At 68.8% G+C, this 18,278-nt stretch overlaps 1 protein-coding gene across 2 annotated transcripts; it reads right to left on the bottom strand.

Annotated features, from left to right (window-relative positions):
* Nucleotides 1-1,511: 1,511 nt before the first annotated feature.
* Nucleotides 1,512-17,984, bottom strand: CEP170B (centrosomal protein 170B). Of its 2 annotated transcripts, XM_055132639.1 has the most exons (20): nucleotides 17,840-17,984; nucleotides 15,273-15,402; nucleotides 14,389-14,631; nucleotides 12,218-12,307; nucleotides 11,880-11,960; nucleotides 11,488-11,544; nucleotides 10,619-10,757; nucleotides 10,424-10,528; nucleotides 9,827-10,351; nucleotides 9,111-9,751; nucleotides 8,852-9,025; nucleotides 6,773-6,863; nucleotides 5,018-6,667; nucleotides 4,286-4,529; nucleotides 3,662-3,797; nucleotides 3,420-3,563; nucleotides 3,267-3,355; nucleotides 3,089-3,182; nucleotides 2,739-2,790; nucleotides 1,512-2,611 (listed from the first exon to the last, which is right to left on the bottom strand). In XM_055132639.1, the coding sequence occupies exons 6-20, from the start codon at nucleotides 11,536-11,538 to the stop codon at nucleotides 2,400-2,402; spliced, it is 4,347 nt and encodes a 1,448-aa protein (XP_054988614.1). In that variant the 5' UTR covers nucleotides 11,539-11,544; nucleotides 11,880-11,960; nucleotides 12,218-12,307; nucleotides 14,389-14,631; nucleotides 15,273-15,402; nucleotides 17,840-17,984; the 3' UTR covers nucleotides 1,512-2,399. The 2 variants fall into 2 exon arrangements, with proteins under 2 accessions (XP_054988614.1, XP_054988613.1); XM_055132638.1 differs by lacking the exon at nucleotides 14,389-14,631.
* Nucleotides 17,985-18,278: the final 294 nt, after the last annotated feature.

Here is an 18,278-nt window from a genome sequence, read left to right on the forward strand (position 1 = left end):
ACCTCAGACCCCGCTACTCACCGCCCGGACCCCCCTCAGACTGTGGTGCCAGCCAGCCATCAGCCCCACATCCCCTCTGCTCCAGCCAACTGGCTCTGAACAAGGGTTCCAGGACCCTCCTGTGGGCCCGGGAATCCGCAGGTGGCACAGGGACTGCCAATACCTGCTGGCGACAGCCACGCTCACTTACTCCCAGGACACTCGGAGCAGCACGGGTGGGGACAGCTGAGGCGTCCTGACATTCTTCCCCAAGTCGTCGGCTTCACCATCCTTCGGTTCCCTGGCTGCCCCAACAGTCATGCCTGACCGCTGCCCACGAGGGGTGGGCTCACCCTCCCGGCCCCCCTCCTCCTGGGCTGCTGCTAGTCACGGCTCGGTCCTCCAGGTGTCCCCAGCACCCCAGTCGGGACCCTCAGCACCGAGGAAGCAGGCAGCTCTGGGGGCTGCGCTCAGGGCTGCAGGGAGGAAGTAGGCAGTATCGGCCTGAGTCCCTGCGGCCTGTCCAGTGACTGTCCCGCCCTTGCTTCTCGGGGTTGCTAGATCTCTGGCTTCAGGGACTTCTTCTCAGTATCTCCCCAGGGGCCACAGTGGCCAGCCCCACTGCCCAGCACCCTGGGGATCTCCTGGTCACCAGCTCTGATGGCCCTTTGAGAGGCAAAGGAACTACCCCGGGCAGAGTGTTGGGGGGCTGGGTAAGGCCTGGAAGCGCTCTCCCACTGCATCTCCTCTGGACTGCCTTTCTGCACGGGAAGCGTGTTCCTGGGAAGCAGGCGCTGCAGCGACAGCACAGCGTGGGGCTGGCCCGGGTTCAACCCCACGTGGCCCCCGGAGCACCACTGAGCATAGGGTCAGGAGTAACCCCCGAGCATTGCCAGGTGCCCCCTCAAAACAGCAAGCCAGGGCAGGGATCAGGCCCGACTCTCCTACTCCCCAGACACTCTCACTGCAGCCTGAGTCTGCCACTCTGCCCGGTGTGGTGGTGGGGGTCTCGGGCACTTTCCCCGTCTGACCCTGGCCCTGGGCACCTCACCAGGTGCCCGAGCTGGGCGGGCAGAGGAGGAAGCCGTTTCCTTGGGGCTTTCCCCCTCGCCTCCATCTCGAGTGCCACTTGTCAGGGGCCCGTGACTGCCCGGGACTCAGGGGGCCGCTGTCCCACGGGGGTGTGGACAGCCTACACGCCCTCTCAGAGGGGGTCACGGGGCCAGGGTGCTGGGCTTCTCTACTTCCCGAGGGCCTCGTCCTGCTGGCGCTGACTCATTGTCAACTCGCAGGAGGCGTCCTGCTGGGGCCCAGGCACCCACCACACCTGCCCGTGGAATGCGGAACTGCAGGGCGTCCTGGTCTCCTGGCCCTCAGCCCCCGAGCTGGGGCAGCCCTGGGGGCACAGCAGGGGCCCAGGCAGATGAGGCGGGGAGTGCAGCTGGCTCCAGGCCGCCCCCTTGCGGCCGTGTCTGCCCTGCCACAGAGGGGACCCAGGAGCCCCGCCTCCACGTTAGGCACGGCGTGCGGTATGCGATAGAAGAATGATTTATTGACCAGATGAATGACAAATCATATAAAATAACCATTTCCTGAAAGACGTCCATAGATCACCTGAGCTCACGGCGTGGGGGCTCCGAGCAGCAACCAGTTTAGAGCCGCGAGGGCATGGGGTGGGGGGCAGCAGGCATGTGGGGGCAGCGCCTCTCCGACGGGCACTCGGGGCTGGTCACCCCCGCACTCACACACGTAAACATGGGCACCAGGCCCCGCGCTATCCCCCTCAACAAGTAAACACGATCGAGGGGCGCCAGCCTAGCCCCCCATGGCCATCTGACTCTTTGGCTTCCGGGAGAGCTCTGCTCGACGAGGGTTCCCATGGAGAAAGTCCTGAGAAATCGGAACTGCCCCCCTCCCCCCGCAACCTGGGGACCTGCCTCGGACCTTCTGGAATTCTATTCTCCCCTCATCTGGCCGCAGCCCCCAGGGGCTGCAGGCTCCCAGGCCCCCCGCGCCCTCCCTGCATTTGGCAGTTGTGTGTTGGCACAAGAGTGGCAAAGCTGAGCCCTGGGGCCGAGGCCCACCGCCCAGCACCCCACCTGGAGTTTGGCACAGGGGAGCCACAGCCAGCCCCCCTGCCCTCGGCCTGGCCGGCCCCCATACAGGGCCAGACAGCCGAGGGCGCGCGTGGGCTCCGCAGCACAGGGACAGACACTTTCCTTTAAAGCTAAAGACAAAAGAACAGCGATGCCGGGGTGGGGCGCCCCTGGCAGCGGCCGCAGCAGGAACTGGGCCAGACCAGTGGGCAGGGCAAGGTGCCATGGGATGGACGGTCAGGGGTGTGGAGTGGGCGGGGTGCGAGGCACTGCCCACGGGGTATGGCACGTGTGGGGTCTTCATGGTGAGGGACCTGTGGCCCCCTAGATCAGGAACCTCTCGGAGTCAGGCAGGAAGTCGGGGAGGCCTGGGGAGCCGCAGGTGGCCCGTGGGGGGAAGCTGCGCAGGGGCAGGGCTGAGGGCGGTGAGGACGGGTTGGGGGCTGCCGGGCGGCTCTTCCCCAGGGGGCCCCCGCAGCCCCGGCTTCCGGCCAGCAGGTCCAGGTTCCCGCTGGGGTCCACAATGGCATTGATGACTGGGGATGGGAGAGGAGAGGGTCAGCCAGCCGGGGCCCTTCCTGCTGCCTATACCCAGAGAACCCTGGGAGCTCCTGTGGGCCCCATTCCCAAGGCGCCCCAGCACCCTGAGTCAGCCGCACCCACCTTCTAGCTGCTTCTGCACCCTCCGCAGTTCCTTCAGGATCGAGCTGATCTCCTGGAAGAGGGGGGTGTGGAACAGGGGCGCCGAGGGGAGCCCTCCAGGGCCCGCTGTGAGGAGCCTCACGGTGCCCAATGCGCCAGGTGGAAGAAATCAGGGACAGGGCCTTGGGAGCACCCAGGGCAGGGGGGGTCCTTGGGAAGCACTCAGAATGGGGGCCAGGGGTGGGACCTGGGGAGCACGCAGGGCAGGGCAGCGGAGGGGCCTAGGAGCACTGCGGTGGGTAGGGCAGTGAGCGGGGCGGGGCGGGGCCAGGGAGCCAGAAGGGCGGGGCTCCCGGAAGAGGCGCGCCCACCTTGTTGGACGTCTTCAGGATGGGCACCTCGTTCTCCGCATTGATCCGGGCTTCCAGGTCCTCCCAGGCGCGACCCGAGTTCTGAAAGAGGATCCTGCCGCGCACAGGGACAGGCATGGGTCCTGGCCGGCGCCCACCCGCCCGCCCACCCGCAGGCATCCCGCCCCCGCCCACTCACTTCATCTTCTGAGCCAGCTGCTCCGTGTTCTCGCGGATGGCCTGCGACAGCTGGGACACGGGGTTCAGCATCAGGTTGTCGAAGATCACCTGGGAGACGGGGGGTCAGCACGGCCCGGGCGCCCCAGACCCCCGCACCCGCCCGGACACCTGCCTCCTCGCGGCTCCACGGCCGCGTCCGGTGCGCTGCGGGGTCCTCGCGGCTGCTGTTCATGTTCTGGTCCAAGTCCTGAGTGCTCAGCGCGCCGGGGGGCACCTTCTGGAAGTTGAGGCTGGCCTCGGGGATGCGTGGCACCAGCTGCAAGAGCGGAAGCGCCGGTGAGGGCGTCTCTGCGCGGGCACCGCGGCGCTTGGCTCTGGACGCCCCCCGCCCGCCCCTGCATCAGGGCCGCTGACCTCCTCGTGGGCGGAGATGGTGGAGGCCGGGCTGCTGGGCACACCGTGCGGGGGCCCCAGCGCATCGCTGTCCCCGGCCACGTCGTGGATCTCCCGGGCCAGGATGGCCACGTCCTTCACCAGCGTCTGGCTCAGCCTGCGGCGGGAGAAGGCAGGCTCTGGGCCGCAGCTCCCCCGCTCCCCTCCGGAGACCCCCAGGGGCGGGAGAGGGATCTGGCCCAGCTCCGCCCAGCAGCCACCCACGGCTGCCCTCAGGCCAGGGAAAGGACGGAAGGGGAGGGGCCACCAAGGCTCAGAGTGGGACCCCGAGAGGCGAGGACCCCTTCCTCCACTCACCCCTAGAACACACTTCCGTCCTGGGCCCTCCCCTCATTCCTGGAGGTACCCCGGGACCCTGACCCCACCCAGCCCGGCCACTCCCAGCCCCTTACCCCTCCACACCCCTAGTTCCCCCGCCCCTTCCTCTGGCATCTCTTTCCCCGTGAGACCACGGCCCACCCACAGCTCCGCCCTCACCACTGGGCCAGCACCCCGTCCCTGCAATATGCCCCCCTCAACACCCCCCACCGACCCACGATATGACCCCAGCAGCACCCCCCATCCCCTCGATATGCCCCCGCGCACCTGGCGATCTCGGCGATCTCGGCGGTCTGCACGAGGAAGCCGTAGGGGTCAGCCCCCTCCTCCTCATCGTCGGTGTCCCGGAGGCCTGGGGCCCGGGGCCGGCTGCGGCCAGAGCTACTGGCCCGTGGGGTCTGCGTGGCTGTTGAGGCACGGGGGCGCGTGTGTTTGGGGGAGCCCTGATGGGAGCCGGACTCCTCCTCCGATGTGGATGCACAGTCGGATCCCTGCTGCCGGCGCCGCGCGTCTGGGGGTGCCGGGGGCAAGAGCAGAGCGAAGGGCGCTGAGCTCCGGGGGGCACGTGCGGGGCAGACGGGGTGCAGGGGAGCTGCCTGGCACGGGGCGGCCGCCCCCACACGGCCGAGCTCCCGGTGCTCGGAAAAGGGAGCAGTGCCATGAGGTCAGGGGTTCCAGCCAGCAGCTCCCCATCCCAGTGCTGCGACCCCGCATCCTGCAGCCCCCCGAGCCTTAGCCCCCCAGAGCCTCAGCCCCCAGCACAGCCCCCAGCACAGGGGCAGGGAGGAAGGGGTGGGGCAGCTCAGGGCTCAGCTGAAGCCATGCACAACACCGGAAGCCCGCTGGACGCCGAAGGAGGCGGCGCTCAGGGGCCTCTGCAGGATGGAGCTGACCCCTTCCCTGCCCCGCAGGCCCCCAACCCCGTGTGCAGGTCAGACCCCTGTGAGCCCAGTCCCCCAGCCCACGCCGGCCACAGGAAGCCACAGCCCCAGCACTCACTGGTTGAGTAGCGGGCACTGCCCGGCCGGGCCCTGCTGAAGGGCTGGCGGGGGGCACTGGTGCTGGCGGTCTTCCTGGCGGCGGCACGGGCCTCGGCCACTGTGGGCTTGCGACTGGCACAGTACGACTCAACGCTGCGGCCCGAGAAGCCCGAGCGGGGGGTGGGCTCCGTGTCACTGGACCCTGTGAAGGAGCCAGCCCGCTTCCGGGGCATGGCCAGGATGTCCAGGCGGGACAGCTTCTTGGTCTGCTCGGCGGCTGGCCGGCCCGGGGGCTCGGGGTGCCCACGCTCACTGTCGCCGGCCTCTGTGTCCGAGGCGTCCCCCAGCCGGGCCCGCCTGAGCCGGGAGGCCCGTGTCGGCCGCGGCGTGGACAGGCTGTTGGAGCGGGTCAGCGCCTGCTGGACCTTCTGGGCACTGCTGGAACCCCGAGCCTGCTCTTCCCGGGAGGCGGGGGCCGGCGCAGGGGCCTGAGGCCTCCTGCGAGGTGCGGGGCGCCCGGCTGCGGGGGTCTCTGGGTCCGAGGGGACCGTGTCCGAGCCGGCTGGGTGTGTGACGCCACAGCTTCGCTCCTCGTCCGGCCAGTCCAGGGAGCCGCGGGGCGCGGGGCCACGCCGCACGGCCAGGCGGCGCGCGGGCTCTCCCCGGCCTGGGTCCGGTGGTCCGGCGGGGTGCCGCTGCTTCTCCCCGAGCCGGCCCTGTGGGCTGCAGGGGGCGGCTGCGGCGGGGCCGGGCGCCGCAGGAGGGGACGGCAGCTTGTCCTTCGGAAGCCCCACTGGGCTGGCCCCGTGTGTGCCACTGAGCAGGCTCACGGTGCTGCTCGTGTCCACGTCGGAGTCTCCGGACAGCGAGTCCTCGGGGCGCACGGGCGCCTCGGCCGCCTTGGACAGCAGCTGGGCCTCGAGGGCGGCCAGGGCGGTCTCCGTCTCCCTCAGGAACAGCTGCGTGTCCTGTGAGCGCAGCTCCATGCGCGCGGCGCGGGCGGACGCCAGGTCCTGCAGCAGCGGGTGGCTGGGGATGTGCGGGAGCGGGCCGGGCGCCGGGGGGCCGCTGCTCGGCTCCTTGGTGAAGCTCTCCTGGCGCACGACGGTCAGCGCCTCGGGGGCCGGCGGCCGCTCGGGCTCGGGGGAGCGCCCGGCCCGCAGCTGCAGCACCAGCCGCCCGCTGGCGCTGACGTACACACCGTCCCTCGCCGGGCCGCTGGGCTGGGCCGCTCGCCCCGGGCCCTCCGCGTCTCCGGGAGCCGCCCCTGGCTTCCTGGGGAAGGCGGCCTCGCCGTTCTGGTCCCCGATGAAGAAAGCCGTGGGTGCCAGCTCCCCTGGGGCTCTGGGGGAGCGCCGGCCCCTCGTCCATGCCAGACCCTCCTGGGCGCTCTTGTGTCTCTCCTCCTGGGGACCCCCACTCGGCTCGTGGCCGCGACCACCATCCGACCCACTGGCATCACTGAGGCTGTCGGGTTCCAGGTCCTCCTGGCCCACGAAGTGGCCCGCCTGCTCACGGGTTGGCTCCGGAGGGCCTGGGCCACTCCTCCTGGCAGCCTCGGGGCCCGCGGGGCTGTCAGACCGGTCACTGGGCAGCTGGGGGAGCAGGCGCCGCTGGCGTGCAGGCAGGACCCCCTCGGGGTCCCCCGCTCGGCGCCCAGGGCCATCATCTGGAAGGGCAGAGGGTCAGAGTGACCTCAGGCCTGGCGCCACCGTCAGGCAGTGGCCTGTGCTGACAACCAACCACCTCCCCACAGGGCAGTGGGGCTGCTCACCGGCCAGGCCCGGGTCTGAGTAGCTGTCAGCCAGGCTGGCCCAGCGGGACACCCACTTCTGGCTGCCGGGGGAGCCTGGCAGAGGGAGGCCCTGCACGGGAGAGAAGAGGAGCGGGTGCCAGGGCCGCTGTCAGGCACATCCGACAGCAGCCACGCCGGACACCGTTATCTGCTACCCCACGCTCCCACGGAATCAAAGGACCCCCGCAAAAGCATGCAGACACGCAGGAACACGCCCCCGCAGGTGCACGCACACAGGAACACACACACAGGAATATGCCCACATAGGAGCACGCACCCATGCAGGAACACGCCCTCACAAGAGCATACACCCACGCAGGAACCCCCCCAAGGAGCATGCACACGTGCAGGTACACAGCAATACACTCCCACAGAAGCAGCAGCAGACAAGAATACGCCCCCACACAAGCATACATGCACGCTGGAACACGCCCCCAGAAACACGCACACGCTCAGGAACACACCCCCACAGAAGCACTCACAGACAGGAACACCCCCCACATGGCACACATGCCCAGAGGAACACGCCCCCACAGAAACAGCGCAAACAGGAACACATTTCCACACAAGCATGAGCGCACGCAGAAACAGCCCCCCACAGGAACACGCACGCATGCAGGAACACACCCCCACAGGAGCAGGCACACAGCAATACACCCCCGCAGAAGCAGGAGCACACAGGAATATGCCCCCACAGAAGCACACGCGCACGCAGGAACACGCCCACAGGAGCACACACACAGCAATACACACCCCCCCGCAAAAGCAGGAGCACACAGGAATACGCCCCCACAGAAGCACTTGCGCACGCAGGAACACGCCCACAGCAATACACCCCCGCAGAAGCAGGAGCACACAGGAAGACGCCCCCACAGAAGCACTCGCACACGCAGATACACGCCCACAGAAGCACACACGGATGCAGGAACACGCCCACAGGAGCACGCACACAGCAATACACCCCCGCAAAAGCAGGAGCACACAGGAACACACCCCCCACAGAAGCACGCGCGCACGCAGGTACACGCCCACAGAAGCACACACGGACGCAGGAACACACCCACAGAAGCGCGCACGCATGCAGGAACACACCCCTGCACAAGCACGCACGGACGCAGGAACACACCCACAAAAGCACGCATGGACACAGGAACACACCCACAGAAGTGCGCACACATGCAGGAACACGTTCCTGCACAAGCACGCACGGACACAGGAACACGCCCACAAAAGCACACACGGACGCAGGAACACGCCCACAAAAGCACGCATGCACGCAGGAACACGCCCACAGAATCACGCACGCATGCAGGAACACATTCCTGCACAAGCACGCACGGACACAGGAACACGCCCACAAAAGCACACACGGACGCAGGAACACGCCCACAAAAGCACGCATGCACGCAGGAACACTCCCACAGAAGCACGCACGCATGCAGGAACACGTTCCTGCACAAGCACGCACGGACGCAGGAACACGCCCACAGAAGCACACAAGCATGCAGGAACACGTTCCTGCACAAGCACACACAGACGCAGGAACACGCCCACAAAAGCACGCATGCACGCAGGAACACGCCCACAAAAGCACGGACGCAGGAACACGCCCACAGAAGCGCGCATGCACGCAGGAACACGCCCACAAAAGCACGCACGGACGCAGGAACACGCCCACAGAAGCGCGCACGCATGCAGGAACACGTTCCTGCACAAGCACGCACAGACGCAGGTACACGCCCACAGAAGCACGCATGCAGGAACACGCCCCTGCACAAGCACGCACGGACGCAGGAACACGCCCACAGAAGCACGCATGCACACGCCCCTGCCTGCAGGAGCACGCATGCAGGTACACGACCCTCAGAACCGCGTCCCCAGCAAAAGGATGCACACCAGCCTCTGGTACCTGCTGCAGGAGCAGCCAGGAGGTCCTGCCACTGGCCCCACCCGGGGGGAGGCCCCTTCCTTCCGGCTGGTGCCCTGGGGCTGGCAGTGGCAGCGCCCATGCAGCAAGGCCCGAGCCCGCCAGCCACCCCTCCGGCCTGCAGGCCCTACCTGGGCTTCCCCCGCGCTGGTCACGCCCGCGGGCCGGGAGGCAAAGCCCTGCAGGAGGGCCAGGCGCTGGGCCACCGACCCGTCACCACAGTCGTCCCTGTCCCCTTTGATGACCGGGCGGAAGGTGGCCGAGGACGCCCTGGAGAGTTCGGGCGACTCCAGGACCCCAAAGACCTGCAGCGGGGGCAGACAAGGGCGCCGGTCAGCGCGCAGCCCCCCGCCTCACTCCAGGCCCCCCGCAGCCCCGCGCCGGGCGCACCTGGTCGATCATCTTGCGCGCCTCCTCCACCTCCTGGTCCTGCGCGTCCGTCTCGATGGTGTAGGTCCCCGCGTCACTGAGGCTGTCGTCCTCCTCCTGCTTGCGAGCCTTGGTCAGCTGGGGGTCGGCCGGCGGGGGCGGCGGGCTGGGGGGCGCCTTCTCGGGGTCGCCGCGGGAGGCCGGGGAGCCCTCTCGCAGGCACTGGGCCACGAAGTCCTGCGTGAGGCGGGAGCGGCGGCCCACGCTGCCGAAGGGCCGCACGGCGCGGGCCGTGGCGGGCGCGCCCAGCCGCTCCTCCGTCTTCTCGCGCTTGAGCGAGCTGGCGCGCTGGGGACCCCCGGGGCCACCGCCCGCCGCCCGCGCCCGCTCGCGCTCGCCCGCGCCCGGGGGTCGGCGCCGCTCGGCCTTGGCGTCCCCGGCCGGCGCGTGCGTGAAGGACTGCGAGCGCTTCTTGCGCGGCGTGTCGTCGTCGAAGAACTCGATGACGAAGGCCTGCTGGTTGTGCAGCAGGTCGCGGGGGTCGCGCTTGATCTGCCGCTGCAGCCGCCCCGGCTCGCCGCCGCCCGCGCCGCTGCCCTCGGGGGCCGCCTTGGCCGCGGGGTCCTCCGAGTCGCTCTGCGTGCCGTCCTCGTGCTTGTGGCCTGGGGGGACCGCGAGGCGTCAGCCCCAGGCCACCGGGGCCTACCCGGGGCGCCCCGCGCGCGGCCCGCGCTCACCCCTCAGCGTGCGGGTGTGCACCGGCACGTCGCTCTTGGTGCTGTGGCTGCCGTCCCCCGGGTCCCCGGCGCCGGCGCGGCACAGTAGGCTGGGGTCGTTGTGCACCAGCCAGTCGGCCACCTTGCTCTCGGCGGACAGCGCCTCGGGGGGCGCCGGGGCCTTGCCCGGGGCCCGCCGCGGGCGCAGCGCGAACTTGGTGACGTGGTCCCGGATCTTCACCTTGCCCGGGCTGCACTCGTCGAACTCGATGGTGAACGACGAGTGGCTCTGCACCACGGGGGCCGCTGTGCTCCCGCCCGGGGGGGCGTCCTTCGGGGTCGCCTCGGGGGGCGTCCCCTCGGGGGCCCGCGGCGGTGAAGGCGGGGGCGGCGGCGGGGGCGGGGGCGGTGGGGCCTCCTTCGTGGGGATCTCGAAGTAGCTGGGCTCGCGGCGGATGGGGCAGCCAGGGGGCTCCGTGTGCGCCCGGAAACCCGGCATCACCGCAGGCGGCTCCCCCTCGGGTGGTCCCTGCTCCTTGGGGCGCTCTAATGGGGGGGACGACAGCGCTCAGTCCCGAGGCTGGGGGGTCGCCCACCCACCTATGTGGCAGGCCCTACCTGGGCGGGGGTCCTCCTGGCGCGGCTCTCCCGGCTGGGGGGGACCGTCATCCTCACCCCACCAGGACGGCTGCCCGTAGAGAGGGGTGCGGTAGGTGGCCGCATCTGCGGGAGGAGAGGGCGCCCCGCGTGACCGTGGGCGCGGGGCGGGGTGGGGCACACTGCTCCAAGGCGCCCCGGGAGGGTCGGCCCTACCTGCCGCTGGCCTCCGGTCGCCCTTGTCCGGCCTGGCGCTCAGCGCCTCGCAGTAGGGCGGGTTCTCGGGCAGGACCTCCTCCCGCTTGGGCGCCGGGCCCCTGCTGCCACCCCGCAGCTGGTGGCTGTACTTCTCGTGCTGTGGGCGGGGCGGTGAGCAGCCAGGGCGGGCTCCTCACCACCCCCCACAGAGGCACGCAGGAGGGTATGTACGCAAGGGTATGTATGCACTCTGGATGACAGTTTGTGCAGCTGTGCACTGTGAGGGTGCGAGGGTGGGAGCATGGTCGCGTCAGGCACCTGAGAGCTTAGAGACATACCGTCACCAGGTGCCTGCACACATGTGTATGAATCTGTAATCGTGTGCACACAGGAGTGATGGGAACATGAACACTGCATATGGGCCATGCAGGTGCTGCATGTCCATGTGTCTGCACACATACACGGGTGCATTGCATATGTGCTTACACATGCATGTCTCATGTTCACATGTATGTGCATGTGTGTGCACTGTGATATGCCATTGTGTGCACATGTATGGTGTGTATGCATGATGAAGCATGTGTGTTGTGTACGTGTATGTGCTGTATGCACATGTGCACGTATCATTGCACTGTGCATTTGTGCGCACACATGCACACGTCCCTGCAGTCTGACCCCGCAGAGCCCATCTGAGTGACAGGGACAGGTCTCCCCTTCCTGGTGCTGTTGGCAGCTCATGCAGGGACCCCCACACATGACCCTCAGGGAGTCCCCATGCCGGCCCAGGGCCAGCACTAAAGGGCAGGGAAGAGGAGACACCGTGACTGGGCCCCACCGAGGGGTCCCCCAATGGGCACACGGGCCTGGGTGTGGGGCTAAGCACTGACCCTGAGCGCCTCCTCTGGAACCTGGTGCTGTACACGCTCCAGCACGTACATGTTGGAATGTGGCTTGGAGTTAAGGAGCGTGAGAAGCGGCTCACCCAGCGACATGAACGGGCCCTGTGCCTGGGCACCCGGCACACACTGGCGGCTGCCACTCACCCCCGGGCTGTGGGGCACCGCCAGCCCCTGCACGGTGCAGGCAGCTGAGAGACAGAAACGCGGGAGCCCCAGACACCCACTGCACCCCCGCGGGCACCACCAGGACCCAGCCAGCACCCAGGTCCCCCAGCTGTAATCAGCCCATACCCAATGCTCGGGCCACGGGTGCTGGTTATGGTGGGCGTCCTGGCAGGGCCCTGGCCACTGCCGCGCCCGCTCCCGGCCACGCAGAGGATATCGTAGCCGAAGCGGATGACATCGTTCAGCTTGAGCGTGATGTACTTCTGGTCCGGGATGCGCACGTCGTTCACGAACGTCTGGGGACAGCACAGGGCGGAGCTGGCGTCCCCTGCCCAGCAGCGCCCACAAAGGCCCACTCCCCACAGGCCGCAGGACCAAGGCCCTGGGTGCGGCCAAAGGGCCACCAGTGCCCAAGGGACCAGTGTAACTCTTGAGCCCGGTCACCACCCTCAGCAGAAGGGGTCGCCCACTGGGAGCTGGAGCCCCGTGGCAGTGGGCATGGAGGGGGCATGGACGGACCCAGGGCTGGGGGCTGCAGGGGGCTGACACTCACCCCATTCAGGCTGCCCAGGTCCTTCACCCAGTGCTCGTCCTGGTCGTGGTCATAGTTGATGACGGCATGCTGCTTGTCCACACTGCGGGACTGGGGGGACACGAGGCCCTCAGCGGCCTCACCACCCCCACGTAGGCCCCAGGGGTTCCCGAGACGGCAGAGCCGGTTCCTCCAGACTTGGCCTCCAGCAGGCAGGCCGCTGCGCATCTCCACGGCAGCTCCCAGGAGCCGTGGGCGTGGCCGGGACACTGTCCCCACCCGGTCCCGGCAGGGCAGAGTCCAGAGCAGAGATGGAGACGCCGAGGCTGCACCTGCCTGGCCTGAGCTGTCCCTGCCCCACCCCGCAGGACGCAGGCCACTCCCAGCACATATGTGCCCCAGATGGGCGCTCATGCACACATGCATGCACAGCTCACGCTCACACGTTCATACACGCTTACGCACGTGCTCGCATAGCTCATGCCAACATGTTCATACACATTCACACACTCTTATGCACATGCACAGCTCACGTTCACACATGTTTACACACATGCTCACACAGCTCATGCTCACAGGTTCATGCACATTCACACATGCACATCTCACGCTCACAGGTTCATGCACATTCACACATGCACATCTCACGCTCACAGGTTCACACACGCTTACATGCTTGCACAGCTCATTCTCAAGTTCACGCATGTTCACACACACGCTTACACTCAGACCATGCTCTCAATACACTCACGCACACGCTCTTACAGCTGTGTTGGTGTATAACAGCTGATGCTCTCACAGCCCACGCTCTCAACATGCTCACACACATGCTCTCAGCTCTCACGTGCTCACACACACAGCCCACACTCTCAACATGCTCACACAAACGCTCTCTCAACTCACACATGTTCACACATACGTTCACACACAGCGCACGCTCTCAACACACGCACTCTCACAACTCACACCTGTTCACACATGCTTACACACACAGCCCATGCTCCCGACACACACAGGCTCTCACGGCTCACACATGCTCGCAGGCACAGTAGGCTGCAGGGCTGGTCCCACTGCCCAGCTCTGGCGGTGACTGACAGCGGGCCCTGGCATGGACAGGGCAGTCCCCAAAGCCCCCGGTCCAGCCCTGGGTGTGTGGGGTGGCAGGACCATCCCTGTACACAGTGCCTCAGGCTCGAGCAGGGTCTGGCCCCGAGGCCTCTGCCAGGGGGTAGGGGCGTCTGGACAGGAGGGACGAGTCTTAGGGCCTGGCTGAGAAGTGTCTCCCTCCGCCCTCAGGCCCCTGGTCTGGGCCCCCGGTGACTCCTGCGTTCATCCTACCTACCCCTCAAGGCAGCGCCTCAGCAAGGGGGGCTAGAAAAGAGCGGGGTCTGCACCCCAGGCCAGGCCAGGGCGCAGAGAAAAGCTCTCTCCCACGCAGCCCAGCGGCACCTCTGCAAGCAGCAGTCTGGGGCTGACCGCGGGAGTGACGGGGCCAGGGGCTGACCGCGGGAGTGATGGGCCAGGGGCTGACCTCGGGAGTGACGGGCCAGGGGCTGACCGCGGGAGTGACGGGCCAGGGGCTGACTGCAGGCGTGACGGGCCGGGGGTGGGGCTGGGGCTGATCTTTGCAAGCGTAGTTTGGAGACCTTCGGGTGCCCCCTCCCCAGGGAGTGATCTGACATAGTGTCATGCAGAGCCCTGGCACTGCCCTAGGCACTGCTGGGAGCCCCCCAAAACACAACTCCCCAAGCCCAACTCTGCCTTACCGCCCCTGCCCCCACAGCACGGCAAGCACCCAAGGCTGTGAGCGCGGATGCCCACTGGCCCTCACCCCTCCCCAGGCTGCATCAGGCCCCGCCCACACTCTCCATGGAAACTTCCAAAGCTTCCCCACCCTCCAGGAGGCGAGGCCAGTCTTGTGGTGAGCCACAGCCCCTGGGGCCTCCACGCCCCTCCCACCCACCTTGGCCCTGGGCCTGACCCCTGGGCGGGGACACACCCTGGCCTGCTGGGGCGCCTCTGCCTAGTAGGGCACCGCACAGCCCCTGCCACAAACCCCGCCCTGCCCAGTGACCAAGGGGTCCTGGCCGCAGTCTCTGCATGACCCCCTCCCCCGGCGTCCAGTCCCGGGAAGAACGGGCTGGACCTGCACCTCGGGCAGCCTGGAAGCCCCGCACGTGTCCCCCACCAACCTGCTCCCATACCGTGGCCTGGCCAGGGCCAGCCACATGGCCACTTCTCAGACCCAGCCCGGAGGGGAGAGGAGGGCTGGGGGTGGGGCATGAGGGCACCCCCAGAGTCGCCGCTGGGGGTGCCTGTCAGTCGACACAGGGAAGGGGCAGCCCGAGGGCCACACTGAGTCACCGGGCGCCGCCCAGGGGCGTGGTCAGTAGGCGGTCCTCACGGCTGCGGGCTCCCCAGGAACGCAGGGCCACCTGTGCAGGGATCCCCAGCACTGGCCTCAAAGGGGCACCGGCCGCAGACTCCTCCCCCCACCTCCCAGGGCCTGCCAAGGGCCGCCTCCTCCAAAAAGCCCTCCTGATCATACCAAAGGCCCAGCACAGAATCCTGCCCAGCCAGGGCCCAGAGCGAACCCCCAGCCGGGCTGCTTCTGAGCATCCCTGTCCCACTGACCGTCGAGAGGGTCACGGGCCCCTCCAGCACCCGCTGTCCACGGGCTGCTGGGCAGGACGGGCTCTCCTCTCCTCTGGCCCCAGGAGCAGGGGCCCTCGAGGGTCTGAGAGACACGGGGGTGCAGAGAAGGGGGACCAACATCTGCTGCCCCCCTGCAGGAGCACCGAGTGGGGGGAGGGGAGCTCAGGGCCTGACCCGCCTGTGCAGAACCTAGCAGAACCTGACACACCACGCCCAGCCCTGCCCTGGCCGCCAGCCTCCCCGCACCTTGGAAACACCTCCTCGGAGAACTCGCTAGAAGCCTCGCGTCTGTGCGAACAGGGGCACCACGAAGGGGCGCCTCCGCCCCCCATCACTGAGGGGCGCTCCCCACCCCCCCAGCACAGGGGCTCCCCCGCCCCCACCATCACAGGGCCCCGCCCCGTCGCAGGTCTGCACGCACCTGCAGCATGAGCTCGCACTCGTCGCGGCCCACGAAGATGAGCTCCCGCGGGAGGCGGTGCCGCGTGCCGCTGCTGCTCACCAGGAACCACGACGTGACGCTCATCGCGGCGGGGCACGGCCAGGCTGGCCTGCAGGGGTGCAAGCCCTGAGATCCTGGCACCTGCCCTGCCTGCCCTCACCCCCTCCGGGGACCGGCTGAGTGGCCAGTGAGCTGACAGCGCCCACATGGCCGCCCCCAGAGACCAGGGCCAGGGTGGCAGGTGCTGTCAGGGGCGCGCATCGGGCCACCCGGGGGCTCAGCTGCATCTGGGCGTCCAGGGACAGTGGGGACAGGCCTGGGGAGTGGCCGCCTGACGGGGAGATGGGGCCTTCGGACGAACACAGCCACCACCTCCGACAGGCCCCGCTGAGACCTCCAAGAGGACACAACAGCTACCCACCCGCACCAACAGGACCCAGACTGACACCCAGGGCCCACACGGACACACAGCGGAGACCAGACTGACACCCAGGGCCCAGACAGACACCCAGGGCCCACATGGACACACAGCGGAGACCAGAGTTTCAGACACCCAAGACCCAGACGGACACACAGCAGAGACCAGACAGATACCCTGGGCCCATATGGACACACAGCAGAGACCAGACAGACACCCATGGCCCAGACAGACAGACACCCTGGGCCCACACGGACACACAGCGGAGACCAGAGTGACAGACACCCAAGACCCAGACGGACACACAGCAGAGACCAGACAGACTCCCAGGGCCCAGAGAGACAGACACCCAGGGCCCAGATGGACACACAGCACAGCGAAGACCAGAGTGACAGACACCCAAGACCCAGACGGACACACAGCAGAGAGCAGACAGACAGACACTCAGGGCCCAGACAGACACACAGCAGAGACTAGACAGACGGACACCTCCAGGGCCCACATGGATAAACAGCAGAGAGCAGAAAGACACCCAGGGCCCACTCAGACACCTGGGCCCAGACAGACACACCCGGGGTCCAGACAGACACCCAGAGCCCACACAGACGCACAGCAGGGACCAGACAGACAGATATCTAGGGTCCAGAGAGACACAAGGCAGAGACCCAGACAGACAGACACCCAGGGCCCAGACAGACACACAGCAGAAAGAGACAGACACACAGCAGAGACACAGACAACTGCTCCCAGCAGATACACAACAGCAGTAGCCCAGAGAGACAACAGGGACCCAGACACACACCCTGGGCCAGACAGACACACGGCAGAGACCCAAACAGACCGCCCAGGCCCAGGCAGCAGCATCTTCTCCAGCTGAGAGGTGGGGGCTACATGAGGGGGGACCCCAGGAAGGGGCAGGGCAGTGCCTCCTGGGGGCTGGGGGTGCCGGCAGGGCAGAGCCGGGGCTCGGGGCAAGCTGTCCCCATGGAAAGGCTGTCGAGTGTCCTCTGGGGACGGCTCACGCCTCTGAGCTGGGCCTGGGGGGCTGGGAGCTGCCCGGAGCCATCCATGCGTGCCTGCACCTGGAGACCCTCCAGAGGGCAGCGGGCAGAGTCCCTGGGCCCGGGGGCTTAAGCTCAGGGCCCACCAGTTAGCAGGGGGCAGCCCAAGGGCCAGCCCGGGCTGGAGAATCCCCTGCAGACAGCTGGGGAGGAGCCAGGGCTGAGGGTGGGGGCAGCGGCCCTGAGGGTCACACGCCTGCGGCCACTCAGGCCCCTGCAGAGGGCCAGGCCTGGGAACCAGGACGGACGCTCCCAAATAGCCTTTGGCCATGTCGCTAGGAGGGAGAATAATAAACACCCAGACTCGCCCGCCCGCCCGCAGCAAGAGCCAGCGCCTGCCTGGACCCAAGGCAGAAAGGGGCGCGGGGCTGGGCTACAGGACCCGCAGGGGGAGGCCGCGGGGCTGGGGACACGGGAGGAGAGTGCGGGCTGGGGACACCGGGAGGCGGAGGGGGAGGGCGCAGGGCTGGGGACACCAGGACGCGGAGGGGGAGGGCGCGGGACTGGGGAGGAGGGTGCAGGGCTGGAACACCGGGACCCGAGGGGGGGGCGCGGGCTGGGGCCACCGGGACGCGGAGGGGGAGGGCGCGGGGCCGGGGAGGAGGGTGCGGGGCTGGAACACCGGGACGGGGGGGGGGGGGGGGCGCGGGCTGGGGCCACCGGGACGCGGAGGGGGAGGGCGCGGGCTGGGCAGGGGCCGGGCTGGGACGAGCAGGAGGAGCGGAGGCCGAGGACAGGCCGCCGGGGAGGCGACAGGGACAGCGGGAAGGGAAATGAGGAGAGAGGGAGGAGGGGAGGAGGAGGAGGAGGAAGACGGAGGGAGGGACCGGGATAAGGCGAGACCGGGCCGGCCGGGAGGAGGCGGCCGGGCGGGATCGGCCGGCCCGAGAGGGCAGCGGCGCCTCCCCGAGCCGGCGATCGCGCGGGGACCGGGTCGGGCCGGGCCGGGCCGGGCGGGGGACGCGGGGGACGGATCCGCGCGCCCCGCGGCCCCTCCCGGCCTGCGCGGCCCGTCAGGTGCGCGGCCCCCCTGGGCGCCTTTGTCCGGCCGCGCAGGTGCCCCTTACCTGCCTCCCGCTCCGGCCCGGCCCCGCGGGGCCGCCGCCCAGGACCCGCCCGCGCGGCCAGCACGCTGCGGCAGCGGCCAGCGCCACGGACGGCGCCTCGCGCGGGCCTGACGTCTGCGCCCCGCCCCGCCCGCCCCGGAACGCCCCCGGCCCGCCCCGGAAGTCAGGTTAGGGCGGGCCGGCGCAGGTGAGCGCCCGCCCCCGCCCCCCGCCCGCCCGGCCCGGGACCCCCGCCCGGCCCGGCCCGCGCCCCCCGCACCCCTTCCCCCGCACCTGCACCCCGCACCCCGCCCGGCCTGCGCCCAGCCCCCGGCCCGGCCCGCGACCCCCGTCCGGCCCGCGCCCACCGCACCCCTACCCGCGGTCCATTCCGCGAACCCCGGCCCGCGCCCACCCCTCGACCCCCGCCCCAACCCTCCGTCACACCCCTTGGTCCTCA

The sequence above is a fragment of the Sorex araneus genome, chromosome 3 (genome assembly GCF_027595985.1).
Source record: "Sorex araneus isolate mSorAra2 chromosome 3, mSorAra2.pri, whole genome shotgun sequence".
Classification (NCBI taxonomy): domain Eukaryota; kingdom Metazoa; phylum Chordata; class Mammalia; order Eulipotyphla; family Soricidae; genus Sorex; species Sorex araneus.

What these genes read in the sequence shown, in the direction of transcription:
- CEP170B (XM_055132638.1), bottom strand. Translation starts at nt 15,377, where the DNA reads ATGAGCGTCACGTCGTGGTTCCTGGTGAGCAGCAGCGGCACGCGGCAC. An exon ending in CCAGGAGGACCCCCGCCCAG is followed by an intron (nt 10,352 to 10,423) that starts GTAGGGCCTGCC and finishes CCCCCCCATTAG; the next exon opens with AGCGCCCCAAGGAGCAGGGA. An exon ending in GCACACCCGCACGCTGAGGG is followed by an intron (nt 9,752 to 9,826) that starts GTGAGCGCGGGC and finishes CGGTCCCCCCAG; the next exon opens with GCCACAAGCACGAGGACGGC.